The sequence below is a fragment of the Cryptomeria japonica genome, chromosome 5 (genome assembly GCF_030272615.1).
Source record: "Cryptomeria japonica chromosome 5, Sugi_1.0, whole genome shotgun sequence".
NCBI lineage: Eukaryota > Viridiplantae > Streptophyta > Pinopsida > Cupressales > Cupressaceae > Cryptomeria > Cryptomeria japonica.
Window position 1 is genome coordinate 683136438 of NC_081409.1, and position 24001 is coordinate 683160438.

Here is a 24001-nt window from a genome sequence, read left to right on the forward strand (position 1 = left end):
GCTTCCACATTAACAGCCAAAATAAAAAAATTGGATGCCACTAAAAGAACCATCTTAAGGGCAAGAAACCCTAAAAATTGCCACAATAAATGTAAGCAAGATTAGAAAATCCCATGCCTCATGAAAATCTTTAGGTACAACCTTTTGAGGTTCCTTTAGTGGTGCCATTGCTCACTCCAATTCCTAATGCCGATTCATGCTTTGGCATTAACAGCCAAAATATAAAAAATTGGATGCTACTAAAAGAACCATCTTAAGGGCAAGAAACCCTAAAAATTGCTGCAATAAATGCAAGCAAGAATAGAAAATCCAACTACCCTATTGCATGGTGCTATGAAAAAAAGAAGCAAGATACACAGGCATCCAAACCACTACCAACTTCTCTTACTTGCTCCCTAGAACTCTCTAAATCATCTACAAAATTTAGAACCCAAGGAATTTTTTCCTACCTATGGGTGGTCAATGCTTTGTTACTAGTTTGGCACATCTTGAAATAAAGGAAATGCAGGATTTTTCAAGAAGAGGTGTTAGCTCTGGAGGATGTGCTTGTAAGTTAGGAAGCGGCAATCTCATAAGTTGTTATGGCAAGAATAAAAAAGTGGTATCAGAAGAAAAGAATCTTTTCCTCCTAGGACAAAAAAATTATAAAGTTGGCAGCAAGTCTTAACCTCCATCTAAACTCTCTCTAAGGAAAGAAGCTAAATGGACTCCTACTCCTAATGGATCTTTCAAAATGAATTTTGATGGTGTTTGTGAGATAATCTTGGGGCTTCAATAGTTGGTTGTGCAATCAAAGATTCCTCAAGCTCTCTTACTTAAGAAGGTTCAAAGAAACAAAAAAATGTAATAAACAACAAAGCGAAGGCTCATGCTTTGGTTTTGGGTATACATCTTGCTTAATGTGGCATCTCTTCTCAAATTGAAGGAAAATTCATGGAAAATTTTAATGCTATATGTAATTGTGGCTCCATGAAGAGGAAATTGGAGAATATCCTTCATGAAGCTTAGCCTCTTTTGGGCTCCCTAGATTCCTTCTCTTTTGACCATCTTTTCCAAGAAAAAAATGGGGTGGTGGATTTTGTGGCCAATTTTGGCATTGAAATTAAGGAAGAATTGACAATTGCTAACACTATGAATAGATGAGGCTTAGTTGATAAATGGGATGTTATTCCTCATAAGTTTTAATCTTTATTGTTTAATTATTACCTTAATACTTTGAGTGTCATGAAATAATTAAGTGATGCACCTCCAACTTTGATGATTATCCTTCTCACACTTCGCACATGAAAAGGAGTGTTGGGAGATGGTGAGGACGGAATGCCATCTCCCTTTTTAAAGGGAGTTTCTTGTGTATGTTGGCAATTTTTTCCTGTTGTTTCTGTTTGTTTACACTAATGACTCATAGTTTCATCTTTACTCCGAGAAGCACAAGATGTCTTTCAGGTGCCCTGTCTCAGACCAACTGCTGGGCATCGTTTTCATGTTGCACTTAAGGATGACTGGGAATGCAGTCAAGGAGGTATCTGGCTCTAGTTACCTCGAAGCTGAAATTCACATCAAGGTAAATTCTGATATTAACTATATGTTTGTTTCAAATCTGTTGGTTTTTATGAACAATAAGGGCTGGTGAAAACTTTGCCTATCTTTTGCCGAGTTCAGAAATGGCCTGGAGAAAGCTTTAGAAGTGACTGAAGCTTATCCTGGTAGGGTACCATCAGTGGCAGATGTTGAATACCGAGGATTGTTATCATTGCTGTCTATCATAAAGCTGAAAACTTCTTTTTAAGCTTTGGCAAGGTGGTAGAGAAACTACAGAAATTTGTTGTGAAAGGTAGTGAAGGGTTTGTTCCCAACAAAAAATTGGCTCGCCTGTGGATTCCTTTTAATTTTCCATCACCTCGCCAAGGCAGTACAAGAGCAGAAAGCACCAAATGAGCAGTAAAATATCTGATTCAAATGGCTAGTTTGCAATATGATGGTATTGGTGCCAGGGGTTCAGGCTAGCCTCCCATGGGTGTTGGAGAGAAAATCTAGGTTTATATGCTTTGTTTTTTGTTTTTAATCTGCTTATGATAGTTGTGGTTTGCTTCAGGTGGGTTTCCAGATTTTCAAGCTAGAATCATATGGTTGTGCTTTCCCTGTTAAGGGTGAAAAAGTACATGAAGTGTATATTTTGTTTCTCTGATATAATTATATATACAATGGGAGAGGACCGTAAGTCCCTCATCTCTTGTATCAAAAAAAAAGTTTAAAATTAATTTTATATTCTCTGTTCATAGCTGTCTCCAAAATATGGCAAAATTTTTGCCATCCCTCAAACTGCAGCTCTGCACCCCCAAAACTCAGAGAAACGCTAGTGATCAGTCAACAACATTTTCATATAAACTTATCTTTTATCATTCAATAAATCTGGAGTAGATACATTAGTGTTGGACCTTGGTTTATTCAATAAGTTTCTAACTTATAAATTGTTAAATTGTAGCTGTGCTGCTTTGCACAAACATTATTTCAAGAGTTTCGTAAAATCCCAACAGCTTCACCATAGAGTAGCTTTAATCTGTGTCTGTTCAAAACTATATTTCATTGAATCCTGTTTTTTGAGGACTGAAGAAACACAGGAATAAAAACGATGAGGATGCCTAGAGGCTAGAAGTATACCCCAAAATCCCAGAAATGATACTTGAATTGGAAAACAGCATGATGGGAACAGTGACAGGAACGGGAATCTAAAGAGGGACGCACCCCCAGGGAAGGTTTAAAGTTAATTTCATCTCAATATTCATGATATTAATGAGTCAAGGCCCAATGCATATGGCAATGTAATGTCCCCTTCTTAGCAGTAATCAGCTCAGTTGGCCGTTAGCCTATTCCAAAGACCCGTAGGCTAGTCGGAAGTAGAAATTAGGGTTTCCTCCTTCTAGGGGGATGTCTGGACATTTTTGATGGCTCGCATGTTGGAATTTTATAGTTTTGATTCTGGATTCCTTCTGGGTTTTCAGAAAGATTCGCAATGATGGTACATGCATAGCAAGTAGTGAAGTTTGGTAAACTTACTATTTTTAGTAAGTGGACATGCAAAAGAATCCGAAAACTTTTCCGAACTTACTATTTTTAGTAAGTTGCGATGGTTGCTTAGAATGTGGTTAAAATGCATTTGGGCACACTATTTTTAGCAATATGCTATTTGTAGTAAATGCTATTTATAGCAGTGCTATTTTTGGCAAGGTTTTTGCAGCTTAGTGTAGTGACTATATCTAGCAGGGCAGTTCTCTAAGTTTGGTTTCGCATATTCTTAGAGCTTGTTTTGGCAAGTTTAGTATTTGATGGAAAATAGTGTTAAAATTGGATTATAGCTTAAGGCAAAATGGACGATTTATTAAGGAATTGCTTAAGTTATATTTGTCATTTTCTCAATTATATGGTGGGCGCTCATATTATGTATTATTGGCATTCTAATAAAGTGTCTTTTCTAGGCAAAACGAGGTCGACTTGGGGCTTAAAGTATCAATTTTATGACTTAAGGTGGGATGCCACTTTGGAGGTATTTTCGTTAAAAAGTTTATAAACTTTGCAATATATTAACATTAGCTTATGATGGCGTCCATGTGATGTCCCCACTCTAGTCAGTTTCTGTGACTGATGGGTTAGCCTATTATTTTGGACTCTCGTAGGCTAACATTCTGGATAGAGGATCTCAGTGGCAGTCCCACTTCTTCAATTCAGTCTTGGGTTCAGTTCCAGGGCCTCAGTAGTTAGTTGGTGGGCTTAGTTGAGGGACTTACTATTTATAGTATGTCAATCTAGTAGTTGTGCTATTTTTAGTCAGGGCACCTGGACACATAGGGGTTATTCAGTATTCACTCCAACTTCAGACAACACGTCAAAAGACTGAATAAAGAAGGAGATATTAATATTCTAGTGGCTAAGTTATTTAATTAACTTATATGGTAATTATAAAGTCATAAAGTGACTTTATTAAATTAAAAAGCCACTTAATATTATAGAGTGATTTCTATTAAATCGCTTAAATGATTTTGGGCGCCCAAGTTGAATATCAAACTATGCAAAGTTAATTAAATACATTTTAATGTATTTAAAATGCATTTGGGCATACTTAATGAAAATAGTGCCATTTGAGGGTTATAAGGAAATTGGAAGCAATTGAAACTCCATTATTGATTATTTAACATTGCTTGATATTTTCTCTGTGGATTGTCTGAGACAAGGGTTTCAAAGGGTTTGCTATTGAAGAATGTTCATTCTTCATGGATCTGTGATTCTGAGGCTGTGAAAGATCAGCTGAATTATTGAAAACTGAGAGGGCATCACACAAAAGTCTTCATGTGCTTCATCAGAGGTTATTTGTGTTAGTTATTTGCAGATTTTGAATAAGGAAGGAGGCAATACAAATTAGACGCCTCATTAGCAACATTGTACCTGTTCAATAACCAATTGTACAAGATTCCTTACTGGCCGTACCAATCAGCTTTGGCACGTGGGCTCCAGAGAGAGGGTGTTTTGCCTAGGACGTTGAAACGCCTACCCAAAGTGCATTCTAAGTGCACATTTCCCAACACCTAGTCTTTTCAAGCTATTCCATCTACTTTCTGGCTCAGAGAAATCACATTCTGGAATTGTACGGCCATTTTGGTTAGTTTCCCAGTTTTGGCTAGCAAACGGCAAATTTCTTCATTTAAAATAAGCTAAGGACCCACGGGTATGCAATTAGCAGTAGGATTTATTGTAGCAGTTATCTTATTCATAATATAGTCGCAGTTACTCTCAAATTTGTTTCTACTTGGTTTTATGTGCAATTCTCGCTCGGCACGTGTTATTTTCTGCTTTAAAATTGTTCAAAAACCTTGAAAATCCAAAAACACAACAACAATAGTATTTCAAGAGAGTTAGAACCAGCAAGGTTCTTACGGTCCACTTGAAGGAAATATGTGATTTTTGCTAGACAAATATATTATTGCTTGGGCGTCCAAGTTGGATGGAGTTTCATTTCATTTCATGACAATTTGAAGGGAGTTAAATTTGAATTTAAGATCTTTTCTATAAATTAGGGGCTCTAACATTAGCTTAAGATGGCATCCACTTGAAGGAAATATGTGACTTTTGCCAAACAAATATATTATTGCTTGGGCATCCAAGTTGGATGGAGTTTCATTTCATTTCATGACAATTTAAAGGGAGTTGAATTTGAATTTGAGGAGATCTTTTCTATAAATTCAAGGTTTTGCTTCTCATTTGGGTTATCTTTGCTTAATATAACGAAGTGCTATCGAAATTATTTCAGACTCTTACTTTGAGGAATGCATACCTCCTAGCCTCCTTCAGTTTCGTGTTTTGAAGATAGCCCCTAGCTGAATGTTGTGACTGTTTCTCATTCAGAGGAGTAGATTGAGCTCAATGAAGATGAAGTTATTTGATGCTTTCTGATTTTGGAGTGTTGTTTTCAGATTCTGGAGTTTGTTGTGTGTATGGTGTTGAAAGTGAAATTCATTCATAAGTCTCTGAGAGTTAAGTTGTTGTTTCTGGGTATTCGTCCTATGTTTTCCTCATGGCTAGGCAATTCATTTTGCTAAGTTTCGAGATTTTCGGAGCTGATTTGGATTTTATAGACAAAATCGCCCTATCTCTCAGGTCGTACCATGTTGGAGGTTATTGAAATGTAGCTAGGTCGAATCCCTAGCGTAATTAATTTTAATGTGGCCCTTGGCCTTAAAATTAATTGTATTAATATAATTGATTAATGTTTAGGGCTGAGCCCCAATTTGGATAGCTTGTAAATGGGTTGGACCCAAATAGATATCAATGTAACTTGTGAATGTTAAGGGCAGACCCTATTTGGGCGCTCAACTTATGTAACTTATAATGGTTATGGGGCAAGACCTATTCATTGTGTAACTTGTATTTAACCTAGACCTATTCTTCTTGGCGGGAATATTGACAAGGCCAACCTAGGCATAAGGGTTAAAGGCATGTATATAAATGAAGTGACTTGAGGTCACAAGACACACATTCAGCGACTATCCTCTATCTTCATCAAGTAGCGAATTGCCCTCTGTAATCAGCAAATTATCTTCAGTGATAGCAAATCAGTATTAGAAGTCAGCAAACTTGATTGGAAGATCAACGAACATAATCTAGAGGTCAACGAACTCCTTCCAGCTGTGAGCAAACTACTAGTCAGCAATCTGCCCTTGTGTTCTGATCTGCAATCTTCAGCAAGCGAAGTAGAGTTACAGCCCAGTGAACCCTATCAAGACTAAGCGAACATCTTGCAAGGCTAAGTAAACTTCATACAAAGACATCGAACTCAAATCTGGGCTGCCAAATTGATCTACAAGGATTTGATTCATCAAATTGTTATATCTCAGATAAGTTGTGCTTGTGCCCTAGAAGGCTATATTGTAAATCTGCTCTGTGGTTAATATAATGCAATCTGAGATAGTTGTTGTTGGGTTTTTCACCTCCAAGAGGGAGGTTTTCCCAGGGTACATGTGTGTTATGCATATGATTTACTTTGCATTCTGATATTCTGTTCTATACTGCTAATCTGATTGCTAAAACTAAAATGGTATCGGAGCGGGTTCCTTCTATAAAGCCTAACAGCTTGAAGGTAGATCCTGTATTCTTTTTTGCAGACTAGGGCTGAAGAAGTTTAGCGTGAATGATTGGGAATCGATTGTATCAGATAGTTCTACAACAATATAACAGCTTGAAGATTGAGGGCATCGATGGGGCCGTAACAAGAGTATGAAGGCTTCAGATAAAATCATAGAATGCAGGTGTCCTTATTCCTCTACTCTCCTTTGTTTACTTCTATTAAGAAGGGTTCGAGGATTTGTTTGCTTTGTTGTTATTGGTATTAGTTCCTTTTTGGGGTCTTAACTAGAGCACAGGGTTTTCTTGTTTGTTAACTATCTCATCAAAGATATGTTGGTTTTGTACATTTGTTTTCTTCTAGCTTCAAACCCTAGCATTCCTTGTATTTTATTAAGGGTTTGTATAATTGTCATCCTAGGGTTTGTGACTGTCACCCTAGTTTGAGCTTTGTCTTTGTGTTAAGAATTTGTTCCAACCCTAGTTCGAGTTATGGAAGTTGGTATTCGGTTATTCTCTATTATGCACACCTCAACGCTATTCTTAACCCAAATTCATGATTTGCTATGAGGAATATGCAATGATCCAAATATCAATGATGTTATTGATCTGAATATTGATGACACTTTGATGCGGTGATCTGAATATATCATAAAATATAGTGGTCTATTCTTCTTCATTCATCGTGGCACATATGCTTGGTATTTAGTTTGTATGGGAACACTCCCTATTACATTTTGGAAGTAAACATTTATTAAATAGTAATGCTTGATTAGTTTCTGTTTTCTTTTCATTAAAGCAGAATATACTTGAGACTTTGTTCAGTTTCTTGATGATGAAACCTAAGAACAATGCAGAATAAAAGTATCTAACCTATTGAACAGACAGAATGATGTGGGCACTCCCACCATGGAGATTTTGTGGCCTCGGTTCTTTTTGGTATTTATCAATCATATGTTTTTGCTCAACTATACAATGTGTCTCCTCAATTGAGTGGTTGGTGCTTACATAATTATCCTGTATTCCTTCTGATTAGTTTTACGCATTGGCTGAAAAGACAACTTGGCTTATGTACACTGTTTTTCTAAAGACATACACTTGTTTTAGTTCTTCTGATCAGTCATTATTTTTGTAATTCAATAATACAATAATATGATCAGATGTGATCAACATATGACATTTTCAATTCTTGCACAAGCATGGTTATCTTACTGTTATTTGTTCAACAATTTACAGAATATGGTGTAGTTTTATACTATGATTGAAGGTATTCGAATTGATCCTATTATATCACAGCGACCTCATTTAGGAAGAGAGATTGATGACTAGAGAGCCACCAAATTTGAATTAAGGCAATTCACAGGGTTGAAGGGTGAAGTTTTGATCCGATTTGCAATGGGTTGTTGGTCTTGGCTTGGACGCCTCCTCTCCGAGGACCATTTACATTTGATTTCAAGTCATTCAAAGCTATGTGGAGAAAGTTATGATATTTTTATTCTTGCTGGTCTGTTATTTCAGTATACTGTTCTTCATATCAGACTTGAGTTATTTACCTGTTTGGATACTTTTCATATGCTAGATAGCTCATATTTGCTAGAAGATCAATTCCTAAAATTTTGGTATTTTTGGATATCCATTTCCTATTATAATCTGCAAGCTAATGCTCTCATTGTAATGCTGAAATCAGTAGTACTGATCAGCCTTTGTTTAATTGCATTTTACATTTTGTATTCCCACTAAAAAAGTGGAAGAGGATGGCCTAGCCTCCTATCTTTTAATTTCAGTTGGTTTCATAGTCCTCCCACTGAATAAGTGGTTGAATGATTTTATTTTCAGTATTGTAATAATTGTCCTCCCGCTGAAAAGTGGTAGAGTGATTTACATTAAGTTGTTCTTGCCCGCTGGACAAGCGAAAGGGGTTGGCTTGCCGCACAGCATTGTACTTTTAGTTTGTTTTGGAGCTAATGATCCCCTATTCACCGTATGCTCTCACCTCACCCACACTGGGCTCTTGGTGATCAGAAAGTGGAAGGGTTACCTTTCAGCAGTATTGTATTTCTTTTTCCTAACCTTAATGGGTGCATTGTGGTGTTTAAAATTGAAAAAAAGTAAGGGGGACATTTCAGGCAACAATCTGTGTTTATCAAGCTTGTAAATATTTTCAATCTTTCTTAATGATTGACATAAATAACAAATCAATTGCAAAGTTTTCATCTCTTTCGTAAATATTATAGATCTAAGTTTAATTAAGCAAACCATCTCTTGATCAGGAGTGCAGTCTGATTACGATGCAGTGAATCTGTCATTTAACTACTGCTGCAAACAACAGCATCTGCTTAATATCAGTGTACAGTCACAGCAATAACAAGCACATATAATAATCAAACCAACATGTCTCAATAGAGAGATTATAATTAAATTAACTTCCTATATCATGGATACATACCCATTTTAAGGAATTTGTATGATATGATGTTGGAGGTCATACAAAGTATAATTTAAATAGGCAAAAAAAGAAAAAAAAAAAATGTATATCCACCCTGGCAAGAAAGCAGGGTTGGCAGAGAAACAAAGGCAAACAGAGAGCGGATGCAAAGAGCTCATTCTTGCAGCCCCTAACACCATAGGATGCACTGAATAAGCCCAAGAGAGAATATTTTCCACTCCCTTTGCATACAATCTACAAACCTTATGACTGGAAGTTTTCTGATTCATCAGTTATACAGTTTACCACTACAGAGAAATGGCTTGTGGATGTTGCTTGGTTTCAACAGTTACATCTTCATCTCCACTTTTAGTGAGTCTTCATGAATGATGTTCTACATGGGGACAAAATAAGTAATTTCTTCCCCATATTACATCCTTCTTGATTGAATCGTTTGTGTTACAGACCATTCTCCATATGACCTGACTATTCTTGATTTAATTGTTTATGAAATATGTTACAGAATATTTTCCAGATCACCTGCCTCTTATGTGAATTGAACAGAAAGAAAGTTGGATAGCTTATCTGCCAAAGGAAACATTAAAAACAGAAGAATAACCTGAGAGACTTATTTATTTGAAAGCATAGTATGTTTATATTTTCCAAAATAATAGAGGGAACTAGTTTTTGTCCTCACAACAGTTGTTTGATAGCACCAGCTTCTCGAAGCTTTTCTCTTCCAGCCGATGTTGTTGCCAAATCCATCAGTGTATTGCAAGCAGCTCCTGAAATATCTGTGTTTTGATTCCTTATCATGGCTACAAGGGCGGTGACAATTTCTTTATCATTAGCAACTTTCACATTCATTTCATATGACCAGAGAACCACTGCCCCAAGAGTTTCTGCACTCCAGAGAGATACCTGTGACAAGCTGAACCATTAAGAATTAACTTTCGCAATAACCTGTGTTGTTTATGCATTTCATGTCACTGCAGAAAATTAAAATAGTTTTCCACATAGGACAGTACCACCTTCATCCACTGCTTTTTATATCACAAATGATTTTGCAACCATTGCTGAAAACTGAAACGCTAAAAAATAAGCGGTAGGCAGAATGTACAAAAACTGTCCCAATAACTATAATGGAAAGCCCTCCAACTCACATAGCAAGAAGGAAAAGCATAGGTCATTGTAACTAACTTCAACAAACTAAAGTTTGATGGACCTTCATAGCCCTTTGAATATATAGAATCTTCAGGAATAAATTAGGATAGAAAGAGAGAAAGCATCCCCACCTTTGTTTAAGGTTAGTGATAAGCTTCCAACAATGAAGCTGAAATAATAGGAAAGATTGGATATTGCCTCTGAAAACTAGATAAAAGAAATCATTCTAGAGAGGACTCTATCATAGACATAAATATTGCTAACACTACCTGGAATATTAAAATAAATGAATTCAGTATATGAGATAAAGGAAATTGATTAGCTTCTCTGAAAAATGAGAGTTAAGGAACACTCCACAGAAAGAATACTTAGGAATCTTGGCAGATAAACAGATCAAGGTTTGGAATGGAAGATAAAAAGTCATAAAACATCTGCTGCCTTTTATTCATTTCTCCGAAGAAGAAATTATGGAGATTAATTTTGCAGCATTCATTACTTCCCAGAATTGCAACATGAGCTAGGAATTAGGTGCAAGCATCTTCTAGAAAGATTAACAATTAAGACAGGTGAAGCTCATTGTTCTGCAAATTGTATGAAGATCAACAGATAATTACAACTTAAGGGCAGCCAAAGCAGATAAGAACTCAATTCTTTGGGCACCTCTAGAAATAAAAGCATATCTGCAGAGCTTTTGTGAGAGATGTGTAAAGAAATGCAAGTTAACACCGGTGTGGAAAATAATGGGCAAGGATTTTTCTGAGAGTTCAGCCAGGGATCCCAAAGGAAGAAAGGGAAAAGCATAAAAGGTTGGAAATTAAGAAGTTAGTACACAAACTGGAGAAGTTGGATATTATCCCACATATTTACTTGTAGAAAAATACAATGCTGAAGATTATAAATCAAACTCTAGGCTAGAAAAGTTTAGGAATGCAAGATACACAATGTGAGTAGCAGCCTTTTGTAATCTGAGCCAAGGAAACATATAGAATAAATCGGGTAAAATTCAGACAACAACAAAGATTAATCCTTGATCCATTCATGAATCAAGTAACCTCAATGAAGAATGAAAGGAAAGAGTCTTTCTGATAAAACCTGTCAAAAAGCTAAATGCTTAAGTTCAACAGCTTGTTCACACTTCCATTCTTACTTTCACAATAATTAGCTTTTCAAATTCCAAATCATCATTAAAAACTTTATTAAAGATGTTGTTTTATGGCACATGTACTGAGAATTTTGAGTTCTTGGATGATATGCAAATCAAGATTATTGTTAAGCTGAAAATGTTCCTTTCCTGCCACGGTCTAAAAATGGAAGCTACTAACAAGCACAGGTTTCTGTTAAATATAGGAAAACTTATTGAGAAAAGTACAAGGATTGCAAAGAAAAAAACAATTCTGTCCTATGCACTTATATTAATAACAGTCTAACAATTACGAAGTAACTAGGAACTTCTATTAGAGAGGGTTTTGGTTTTGGTTTTGGGCCTTTGGCAGCTGTGTGTTGAAGTCTTTGTGGGTCCAGAAGTTTTGTTGGACACTTTCCTGCACAAAGGTAGGAGGTGGGGCCAAGACATACAGTCAGACATGGTTACAGCAATAAACGGGGGTTTCCAAGACAGAAGTTGCCGAGCAGAAGTTTTCTTTCTTTTTGTGGATACCCAAGAGATTTGTCAGGCCCATCAAAAAAGGAAAACGGCCACAAACTCAAGACAGGTGAGTCCCACCCAGCACTAGCCTGCATTCTTTCATTTTCCCTTATGAGCTGTAAAACAATGTAATAGTCTTTTCAAGACAAATCATAAAAACCAAACAAAGCAAAAACCTCATTCAAAACCAAACAGGGGTAAACCCAATGAGTGAAAATAGTGATTTTAAGAAAGGTTTAACAGATCTGAGTGAAGCAAACAATTTTACTACACAAACTAGTTCCAAAATTATAACAGAGCAAACTAGGATAGCAAGTTCAAAAGCAGATATCACAGAAACAGGCTTAAAAAAAACAGTAGACCAAAATGGGTTAACAAGATCAGAGGAAGTCACAACTGGGAATTCGGAAACAGAAAAAATGTTTCAAGGAAATAAACAACCACAGAAGCCTATGATAGGAATGATCACTCATGGAGGCATTTTAATTCCTTACAACTTTCAACGAATTTTTCAGTGGGTTCTCCAACTGCTATTCCCAACTCCAGCCTCAACACCTATATAGAAGCAGCAAATGGTGCATGGGGGGTATGCAAGTTAGAATATCCTCAGGATAACATATTAAACACACCAGAGAGATGTGTATATGTGAATGCAAAACAATGCAAAGGGATTCTAAGGTGTAGGCAAATTCAAAAACTGAAATATGCAAAAAGGGAAAACTCACAGCTATTTTACCAAGTAGTAGGTAAAAATTTAAAATAGAAATCCAACAAGAGCAAAGTGAGCAAGAACAGAGTAAAGAAAAAGAAAAGACGAATTTAACATCCCATATGGATTTAGTTGCAAAACAACAAGGTTGAAACTCAACCAGCAGATAAGGAGGAAAGGGATGAAAATAGGCTCATAGATACATATAGCCCTATGTCAACACCATTAAAGTGGTCCTCCGAATTATATGTAAGTGAATTAATAGGCATGAAGAAGAGACTTCAATCTCTAGAAGCAAGGGATCAATTTGAAGACACTAAGATAAAGGAGATCACAAAAACCAATTGGCAAGGGAGAACAAAATGCTAAAAGAGCAGGTACACAAATTACAAGACAGCATGGCAAAACGCGAACAAGAGCTGATCTCGATAAAGCAGGTTTTCAAACAAATCAAAACAGCAGAAGAAAACAAGGTAAAAGTTAATTAAGGAAACAATGATTCACAGATAAAAGAGATTCAATTTGTAATGGCAAACATGGAGATAAATGAAAATCAACTAAGAGAACAGCTAGAAGAGCTCAGATCTTCGACCCAAGTGGTGAGAGGACCATCAAACACACAAAGTGAACTCATAGAAAAGCAAGGAAGCAGATAAGAGAAGAAAAGGACAGAAATGATAGGGCTGTAAATATCATTATTGAAGGGCTAAAAGGTTATGGTGAGAAAGAAAACACAAAGGATCTAACAAGAGTTTTTAAAGACCAATTGCAATGGTCAAGAAAACACAAAGGATCTAACAAGAGTTTTTAAAGACCAATTGCAATGGTCAAGAGTCATTCAACAAGCACAGAGGATTGGAAAATAGATAAGAGATAAAAAGAGTAGGCACATAAGAGTTACTTTGAGGAGTATAGAAGAGGAAAAATAAAACATAATATTAAGGAACGAAAGGTTCCTTAAAGGTACACAAATATATCTTGACGAGGACCTAACCATAAGCCAAAAATAAGAAAGATGAAAAGAGTGGGAAAAAGCAAAGGCAGCAAGAAATGCAAGCAAATGGGCTTGGTTACAAAATGGAAAGGCCCAAATCAATGATAGAATGATATGCAAGGAATAGAAATTTGGGCCCCCCCAAGAATAAACAGTAGTAAGTTGGAATTGTCGAGGTTATTTGTGGAGAAGAGGACCTGGGTTAGGGCCCATAGCAGAAAATAAAGACACTATTTTGCTTACGGAGACTCGTGAACATGAGTGCTGTAAAGTTCTAGAATTTGAAGGATATAAAAAAACATAAATTTGGAATGAGGACTGATAGTGACAAAGGACATGGAGGGGTTACAATTTCAATCAAAGAAATTTGGGCCAGATTTATAAAGGTAGAGAAAGAAGACCAAAACAAGCAATACATATGGTTGAAAACTACGTTATTGGGTTCGCATGTTTAAGTTGGTGCACCCGCACTAGGTTCGCCCCAGGGTTCACCTAAGTACAGCCCAAGTGTCTTAGGTAGATTGTGGGTAGGTGTACTTGGGGTGCCTAGGGCATACCCTAGACGCACCCGCACGAACCCACAAGGAACCTATAGATCAAAGAAGACCCAAACAAGCAATAAATATGGTTGAAAACTACGTTATTGGGTTCACATGTTCAAGTTGGTGCACCCGCACTAGGTTCGCCCCGGGGTTCACCTAGGTACACTGCAAGTGTCTCAGGTACACTGTGGGTAGGCGTACTTGGGGTGCCTAGGGCATACCCTGGATGCACCCGCACGAACCCACAGGGAAACTGTGGATCCTTGCATAAAAGAATGCCCAACAACTTTAAAAAAAGCCCAAACGACATTAAAATAACATTTTTTTACTAAAACCCTAATTTGCCCCTTCAGCCATCATTTTGCCCAGACAAAGCACATTTTGTCTCTTCACTCTCTCTTTTCTCATTTTGGCATTTAGAAGGGCAGCTATTTTTTTTCAAAGGGGATCGATCAAAGAGTGCGAAAGGAGGGAAGATAATTTGCACAAAGGAGATTTAATCAGCTATAAGTGAAGCTTTTCATCTTCCAAAGCAGAGGGATATGATCTACAAGAGCCTAGAAGGAGCCAAGTCTATCTATGAAGATGATCTTGATACTTGTCTGAATTTCGTCAATAAGAATTGGTTGCTCAAGAGTAGGCCTCGCCTAAATAAGATACCCAATACACCTCACAGAATTGATTTCCAAGAAGAATTTAGAGACTTGATAACCATGCTTAATCGAATTGTAGGTGCCTCTCAAGCTTTCTTTTTTTGACAAGTGGATGTTCTTCTTTATACAAGTGATCGTTCAAGGGAAAGGGATGTTCAATTGGGCCAAGATTATCAGTAACAACCTATATGTGCAATTGAGGAGGTTAGTCCCTACTAAGTCATTCCACATGAGCTCATATGTTATATATTCTCTAGCCAGATGTTTTGAGTATGCGGGACTACCACACAAAGGAGTTGTTGGGAGAGGGCCCGGAGAGATAACAGTATGTGATTCTTATGCCCAATTGCATCATCCACCTAAGAATTACTACAGGCTAGTCAACGATACTTTCACAATGCATATTGTTGTTTTTTAGTAATCAGATTTATTGTAAATAACAGAAACTGAAAATGTAACACATTATGGCACAAAACAACACAAGAACAACACAGCAGTACCCTGAGAAAACCTCCCTCCTGGAGGAAAAACCCAGCAACAAGATTCAGCTCCGATTATATTAATATCAACAGATGTTCAAGTACAAATTTCCCACCTAGGGCATAAACAAACTGACTTATTTGAATCTTGGATTCGGATCAGAACATGACTGAACCTCAATCACATATAGGGCAGATCTTCAACAAACTTGAAGCACAATAGTTTGAAAATACTTCGCTCTATAAACTTGCCCTCCTTAAATGAATTTGCTCAACAAGTTGACTCAATATAGCTCAGACTGTGATTGCAGACCTTCAATCATGATCGCTGACCTTCAGACTGTGTTCGCTGATCTCCAGAATGTGTTCACTGACTTCTTGAAGAATCACTTATAGTTTAGTAGGAAATTCGCTGTTTTGCAGACATAGATCGCTTGTATTGGATAATAGTTTGTCTTCAAATCACCTTGTAGATATAGGTGACACATGCCTTCAATAACCCTAAGTCGGCTTGCATATATTATGCCAAGAGTTTGAGTTTTACACGTTACAATTATATAGGTCAAGGTCTAATTACAAGCTACATATTTGATAGGCCTTGCCCCATAACAATTACATAATACATAAGTTGAACGCCCAAACAGGGCTTGCCCTATTATTATAAGTTACAATGGAGCCCAACCCAATTACATGAATAACTTAAACTAGAATCCGATTCTAGCTACATATTTCAACACTCCCTCTTAGCTAGAGAGGATTCTATGAATAATCAAGTCACATAGTGGCTACCACCATGGCTACTCCCATGGATGAAACACATGATACGTTCACCATAGCTACTCCCAGAGGGTGAACGAACTCATCATGGAATTTCTTCCATGATACCCACCATACCTACTCGCAGAGGGTGGGACCACCATGCCTACTCGTAGAGGGTGGAATTTCTTCAATGATACCCACCATACCTACTCGCAGAGGGTGGGTCCACCATGCCTACTCGCAGAGGGTGGAACGAGGACTCTAACCTCAGACTTCTCCCAGAGAAGAATGCAACACCACCATGCCTACTCGCAGAGGGTGGAACGAGGGCTTTCACCTCAAACTTCTCTCAAAGAAGAATGCATTAACCAAATAATGCATCTTCCTCTGAAGCTGAGAGAAGCAAGCTCCCTCTGAGCCTAACAGGCTCCCTCTGAAGCTGGCAAGCTCCTCCGACATTTCCTCCTTTAGAAAAGGATGTCTTCATTCGACCTTTGCTCCTCCTGAAATGTCCCTATGTCAACTTTTGCAGAAGAAGCAAGAGGAGCAGTCCTGAATTTGCAGTCCCGAGTAAAATGTCCATACTTGTCACACTTGAAGAACTAAATGTGAGATAAGTCCTTCCTTTTTGATTTAGGGGCAGGATTTGAATCTCTGTCTCTATCCCACTTCCTTCCTTTGCCTTTAACCATATGCGAAGCAAGGACTTGATTTTCTACATCATAATGATCACGCTCAATTCCTCTTGCTATCAACCGTGACTCTTCTTGTATGCAATCTGCTCTCAAGTGATCGAAATTGGGAAGTTCTGATCTTGCACTAATTCCTTGAATGTAAGACTCCAAAGATGTCGGAAGACCATTGAGAGCAAGCATGGTCAAGTCACTGTCATCAACAACCTTCCCAATGGATGAGAGTTGATCTCTCAAATTAGAAATCCTCATGAAGAATGCTATGACAAATTCACCTTTCATCATCTCGATGTGATGATGTTGCTGCTTCAAAGCTAGGGCACGGCTGGTGTTGTTGATTTCATACATCTCTTCCAATGTCTTGAACATTTCGATGGTAGTCTTCAGCTTGGAGATGATAGGTACAATATGATCCTTCACGGAGTCAACCAACATTCTCTAAGCTTGAAAATCTTTCTTCCTCCATGAAGTCTTTTCCTCTTTTGCCTCAGGTTCAATGGATGATCTCTCCACAAAGTCTGCAAGATCACTTCCATTCAATGCAAGCATGATTCGGAATCTCCATGACGTGAAGTTGGATGCACCATCCAATCTATCTTCAACCCTGAGACAGTTCAACATTTTGAATCAAGTGATAAGAGCAAATAGGAAGAGGAGGAACAACTACAATCAATCTGATTACCCCTACTTCGAACCAAGCTTTGATACCATGTTGTTTTTTAGTAATCAGATTTATTGAAAATAACAGAAACTGAAAATGCAACACATTATGGCACAAAACAACATAAGAACAACACAGCAGTACCCTGGGAAAACCCCCTCCTGGAGGAAAAACCCAGCAACAAGATTCAGCTCCAATTATATTAATATCAAAAGATGTTCAAGTACAAATTCCCCACCTAGGGCATAAACAAACTGACTTATCTGAATCTTGGATTCGGATCAGAACATGACTGAACCTCAATCACAAATAGGGCAGATCTTCAACAAACTTGAAGCACAATAGTATGAAAATACTTCGCTCTATAAACTTGCCCTCCTTAAATGAATTCGCTCAGCAAATTGACTCAATATAGTTCAAACTATGATTGCAAACCTTCAATCATGATCGCTGACCTTAAGATTGTGTTCGCTGATCTCCAGAATGTGTTCACTGACTTCTTGAAGAATTGCTGATAGTTTAGTAGGAAATTCGCCATTTTGCAGACATACATCGCTTGAATTGGATAATAGTTTGTCTTCAAATCACCTTGTAGATATAGGTGACACATGCCTTCAATAACCCTAAGTTGGCTTGCATATATTATGCCAAGAGTTTTACACGATATAATTATATAGGTCAAGGTCTAATTACAAGCTACATATTTGATAGGTCTTGCCCCATAACAATTACATAATACATAAGTTGAACGCCCAAATAGGGCCTGCCCTATTATTATGTTACAATGGGGCCTAGCCCAATTACATGAATAGCTTAAACTAGAATCTGATTCTAGCTACATATTTCAACACATATCACCAGGACACTACTAGGAGAAATTCACCAACGATTGTCTCCAGAAGCACAAGAGCTCAAGAAGAAACATGTTGCGTGGTTCATTCAATTTCCTAAATTCACCTACATCAGAATTCATGGATGTCCTTCACCTCCTTATATGTTGCCAAGGTATCCTACGGATAGAGTAGTACTACTTGAAGTGACTAGACAGTTGGCAGCTTGTGCTAAGGCATCAAGACATAAGCATGGGAATGGTATCCCTATACCTATTTCACTTGGAAATTCAATTGAAGTTTGTCCTAATTCTCAAGCAGCTAAAGATGCAGAAAAGGAGCTATCTCTCTACTCATTCACATCTTTTGCTTCGAGAGATAATTTTGATCCTAGTGGTCATATGGAAGAAACAGTTGGGAAGAAGTACAAGCATGTATTTCAAGTAGAAGGCTTTTGGATGAATGTTCAAGATGACGTAGATGTAAAAAGAAAGATGCACTCTCGATTATCCCTCGATCTCATTAGGAAATGTAAGATCTATAGAGTAGCAGATCAGGCACAGGACAATGGCAGATATCTTCAATCTTCCTATGAGAAAGAACACAAAGAAGTGAAGATCGATTGGGATGAACAAGAGGTCCCGGACTTGAGAGCATTGATGGATCCAGTCTTGAATTGTACTCGCAGATGGGTGGATGTCCAGTATCAAAAGTTGAAGGAATAAAACATAGCCATGACATTCAGCTTAGAAACAAGAACGAAAGAAGGAGAGGCGAGTGCAAGTGAGAACACTTCTCATTCTAAGGGGACGAAGAGAAAGGAGGGACCTAAAAATAGAGAATCGTCCAAGAAGAAACAAAGAGTAAATCTTGATCATCCCTCTAGTGCTTCTTCTAGACATGAAAAGGAGATAAGTCAAGGAGAGGATCAAAGAGAGAAGGTGTATGAGATAGATGAGTCCATGGAGTCCACACAATACAAAATGATAAACAAGACAAAGGAAGGACACCTCAGCAATCATCAAGTCAGCCTCTTCCTCTCCAAGTCTGTGATAATGATCAGCAAGAAGAAAGAAACGATGATGAAGTGACATCATCTTTTAGAGGCGAGCAGCCATTGCCTGAGGAAGTGCAAGTAAAAGAAGGAAAATCTTCCATTCCAGATTGGCTTAGAGAGAGGCTTACAAGGGAAGTTGTAGTTGAAGAAGAGGAGCAAGTATTCAATTTGGAAAGTCATCTAAGCAAGTCTCAAGAGAGGATAAGGTACCTTTGGGTATTTTATTTTGTGTTTGAACGTGTATAAAAGACACATCAACACTTCCCTTTCGGAGTATCAACAATGATTCGATTAGTAAGTTACCTAAAGAAGACTCCAAATATGGAAACACACTAATGGCCTAATATCCTTATGGAGGAAGAGTTAACTAGAAAGAAGAACACATGGATGAAACAAAATAACAAATGGATGAAAAATGAGACATTACTATGAACGAATGCCCAATTACTAATGAGGAAATAAAAAAGTTTGTGAAAAACAAAATTCAGAAATGGCATAGGACAAAATAGAATGGGTGAAAAAAAACTTACTATATCAAAGAATTTAACCCCATGAGAGATCATGAAGAAAAAGAGCGACTATTAAATAAAAAATTGATAGCCCAGCTAAGGGCAAGTTCTCATCAATTGAGATGTGAAACGGGTAGATGGATGATACCTAAAGAAGAGAAAAGAATATGCCTATTCTGAAACACGGGAGTGGTAAAGACAGAATGGCATTTCATCGTGGAATTCTCAGTGTATGGTGACATTTGCATCAGCTATAGATGCATCTTAAAAACTGACTATCTAAGTGCATTATTTGAAGATGCACGGCTGGAAAAACAGTAAACTTATTGATCAAAATTCATTGTTGAAGAACAGATCTTGAAAGGAGGTTACAAACCGCTTAAGAATACAGTGCCCTGTTGCTGAAGGGTTTTGTGCTGTTCCTGAGTCCCATAGGCTGCTTCGACTTGTGGACGTTACTAAAATCTTTCTTTCATTCACTCATTCAATGAAAATGGTCCAAGGATTGCAAAAGAACATCATTGGAAAGAGTTCAAATATTATAAAAGTTAGATTTAACAAGGACTAACAGATGCAGACAGGGCAAAAATCGAGTGCATTGCCTACACATTTCAATAGGATCCAACAGACCAATTCGTTCTAATGCACATTACAGGTCATCACCATCATCATCAAACAATGAATTACGTCACTAATTTCACTAAATGATTACCGAAGAAACAAAGAAATCATAGGGTTTGGGTACGTGTGGTTATGACTTACTTACTTACGATCCAGAAGCACGGGTAATGCTGCAAACAAGGCATCAGAGAGAAGCTCTTCGGAAGAGGAATCCATGGATGAGTTTCGCAGAGTTGTGAGTATAAAATCCAGCAACCTAGCAGCTACAGACTGACCAATAACTGTTCTAATCCGAGAGGATGATGTCACTGCAAGTAACTGAGCTGAAACAGAAGCAGGGCTAATATTTACAACACCTGGATGTCCTATTTTCTTGCGTGGTCTGCTACTACTATGAAATAACCAGTTCTCTGGGTCGACCCTCCTTTTTGCGCTCCCCTTAACCATTTGATTTACAAACGTTTATTCTTGGGTTTTCAGTGCTGCTGTTCTTTGAATCCAGGAGATTCAGGAGTCACTTGGTGAAAAATAAAATCTAGATGCTATTCCCCACATACAGGGAAAATACAAGCTAATAATTCGTAACAGAAATTTTTTTGATAGAGACTTTGATCGCTTGAATTTTTACTTTGAATCTGTAACTTCTCGGCCTTTTTTCAATCTGTTGGTCTGAGCCCGATTACCGTCGTAACAACTTATATAGGATGTCCGTTAAAATGTTTAGCCTACTTTTTTTCATTAAGGCGAGGGGCAGTTCATTGGTAAAAATACAAATTAATTTACCCATACATCAATTGAATAAGAAAATTTCACAGCTCAAATAAACTATCAAACCACCAAAATTAACTATTGTGTTTGTTAATTAATTTAAACAAAGATACATTTCGTTGGCCAAATGTGGTTTGATTTGGAGGTGATGATATGATTATTCTCTTTTTAGCTTAATTTAGTATTTGCCTAACAAAAATCTTAGAGTTGTCTTGTTAGAATACAATTGTATTGAATTGAAAGAGTCGTTATCAATTGTATAGAATGTAGTATGATAGTATTTTTCTATTTTGTGTATCAACATGTTTTCTTTAAAAAATGAATAAATAAATATGGATGGAGGATATAGACAATTTCAACTAAGATATGTAGTCAAGACAAATATAAATTTTGAGATATGAAGTCAAGATGAACATAGGTAAGCAATCATAAGTCACATATACATCTCATTTTTTCATGAATGGGAAAACCACAATGAATTTGTATTTTAGTGGTCATATGAAATATAGAGTTATGAGTGTTGCAAATATAGTAAATCCTTTGATATTGTTTTGATTCTTTTTCAAAATGTTGATTGTTGTTTTCAATTGTGCATTTGTTGTGCTAACTTTAATTGTAGTAGTATTGAACTTGTTATAGTTGAGTTAAATTTATACTCACTAAGCTAAATGAGTATACAGTTGACTTAATTGTTGTAATTTTTTAGAATGCAAAATATATTACAATTGTATATTATAAAATGATCTAGTGAGATTAAATTTAGATTTAATTCAATTTGATTGGGAGTTTAAATTAATATCTAACTTTGGATAACATAACATTTACTCATGCCTAAATATGTACATTCTATTGAATGCAAGATTGATTATCACATGTCCATTCATATTGTTAAAAAGTATGGTAGGTTTGTCAATTAAAAATAAGCATGTGCACAAATTAAAATTTGTAGGTGTGATACATGCTAGTTGTTAGTTAGAGATAGGGTCAAGTTGTAAAATGTGATAAATCTAGGAGGTAGTATTTGAATCAAATAAATAGGTTATCTTAAGATAACTTGAAAATCTTTTTTTATATTCACTATCGTGGAATCTGGAGGTGTCCTTGCCGAAGCAAGACTAATCCCCCAGTGTGTACAACCCACTCACAAGGTAGCAACACACACAGAGTTAACACAGTCGGGGACTCGAACTCAAGACCATGGGGAGCATACCCACGCCTTAAGTTGCGATCCACGACCGGGTGAGCTAGGGCCGAAGCCCATACTTGAAAATCTTTGACATTTACAATATGAATTTATAAACAAACTTCTTAACTTATTTCAATGTCTAGATATTTTAATTTTAAAATCAACCACATAGAATTATTTAACACAATTGCACAAATTTCACTCACTTAAAATATTCATCCACTTAAGAGATAAAAATGTGTCAAATTTAATTTTGCAACTCCCAATGTGGGAAGTGGCTATGCAACCAGATAAAAAGCAAGTTATATAAGGGGCACATGTTACGATGTGCCTTTTTTCTCTTATATAACTTACTTTTTTATGTTGTTGCATAGCCACTTCCCCAATGTGATGTTGCATCAAATCTATCATAAATTTATGTAAAACAAAACAATTATCAATAATGATTGAATTTAAATGTTGCTACAAAATAATAAATGTAATAAAGTTGAATAAACTAAAAAAAAACCATATCTTATAAACTACATCAAAATTGCTATCTTTTAAGATTGAAATGGCTTCTCTAGACTTTTAGTATTTCTTATTATTAAACCATTTAATTTATGGGTCTCTATAAGAATTAATGATGAAATCTTTGTGGCAAGAAATGAAAGGTGGTTTGTACCATAGATTCATTCTTCAATCTCTTCAATACTAGATTAAAAAAGATACACATTGTGTCAAGTTCTTATCGATTGTGTGGTTGTTCTTTAGTTATTTGTGTGTAGAATAGTTATGACATGTAAATGAGGTTAATTTTTATGTATAATATGGTTTTGTTACTTATGTTTTTTTCCTTTGACAAAGTTGAAGTGTAAATGTTATGTTAGGGTTGGGATCACAAATTATCATGACACTAGTTGAACATATGTCAATAATGATTAAATTATAATATGCAAGTAAATATTAGAATAATTGGTATTTATAATTTTAATAAAAATATTTATTGATTTTATTTTATTTAAATAATGATTAAATATATATAATTTGCATTGGCTCGATGCTTGAATTCTTCAGGGCTTTCCAAAATGTGCTTAATTTCTTTTTTAAAGAGAAAGAATGAGAATGCATGTTGTTATCATCAATGTGTTTCATTGTTCCAGATAGAGGTCTACCATGAAAATAATGAAATTGAAACACTTGCTCCATTGATCTTCCCTTTGGGCCACACTCTTTGTTCATTGAGGATTGGGTGTTTTAGGAAACTGGGAACTCTTGACCCAAGTCTTGTTTTTGTTTGCCTTTGGACTTTTCTATTGGCCATTGGGTATTTGGTTGGACCTCAAAATCCCTTTTACCTTTATAGTTGGGTTGTACTTCTTGATCATGGGCAATTGGGGCTTGGAATGGGATTGGGAAGCAGTTGGTGATTATTCCTTTTATGGAAATGATCTTCATTCAAAGGTTCTTTTCATTTCAACCTTCAAGAAAAGGTTCATGTTAATTCAAATAAATATGTTTTATTGAAGCAGTTTGACAACAAAAAAACTCTCAACCTACGTAAAATTTTAATGTTTCACTAATTAAAATATTATTGTGGGTCCATCCCTTTATAAGAAAGGTAGCACCATCATAAGATGGGATTCGAGAATTTTCAAGTGTATGCTTTTTAACGAGAAAGAAGGAAAGGAAAAGAAACTAAAACTAAAGAGAGAGAAC

The 24001-nt window shown here is 36.5% G+C and overlaps 1 protein-coding gene across 5 annotated transcripts in view; it reads right to left on the reverse strand.

The window, feature by feature from the left end:
• The window catches only part of LOC131040728 (uncharacterized), a 98439-nt gene extending 77402 nt beyond the window's left edge, over positions 1–21037 (reverse strand). Inside the window, exons 1-2 of one of the 5 annotated variants that reach the window (XM_057973675.2) lie at positions 20495–21037; positions 9732–9965 (exon numbers count right to left, since the gene is read on the reverse strand). In XM_057973675.2, coding sequence (XP_057829658.2) covers positions 9732–9965; positions 20495–20796 — 536 coding nt within the window. In that variant the 5' untranslated portion in view covers positions 20797–21037. Of the gene's footprint in view, positions 1–9731; positions 9966–20490 lie in introns of all 5 variants that reach the window. The other 4 variants (XM_057973676.2, XM_057973677.2, XM_057973678.2 and 1 more) reach the window with 4 other exon arrangements.
• Positions 21038–24001: the final 2964 nt, after the last annotated feature.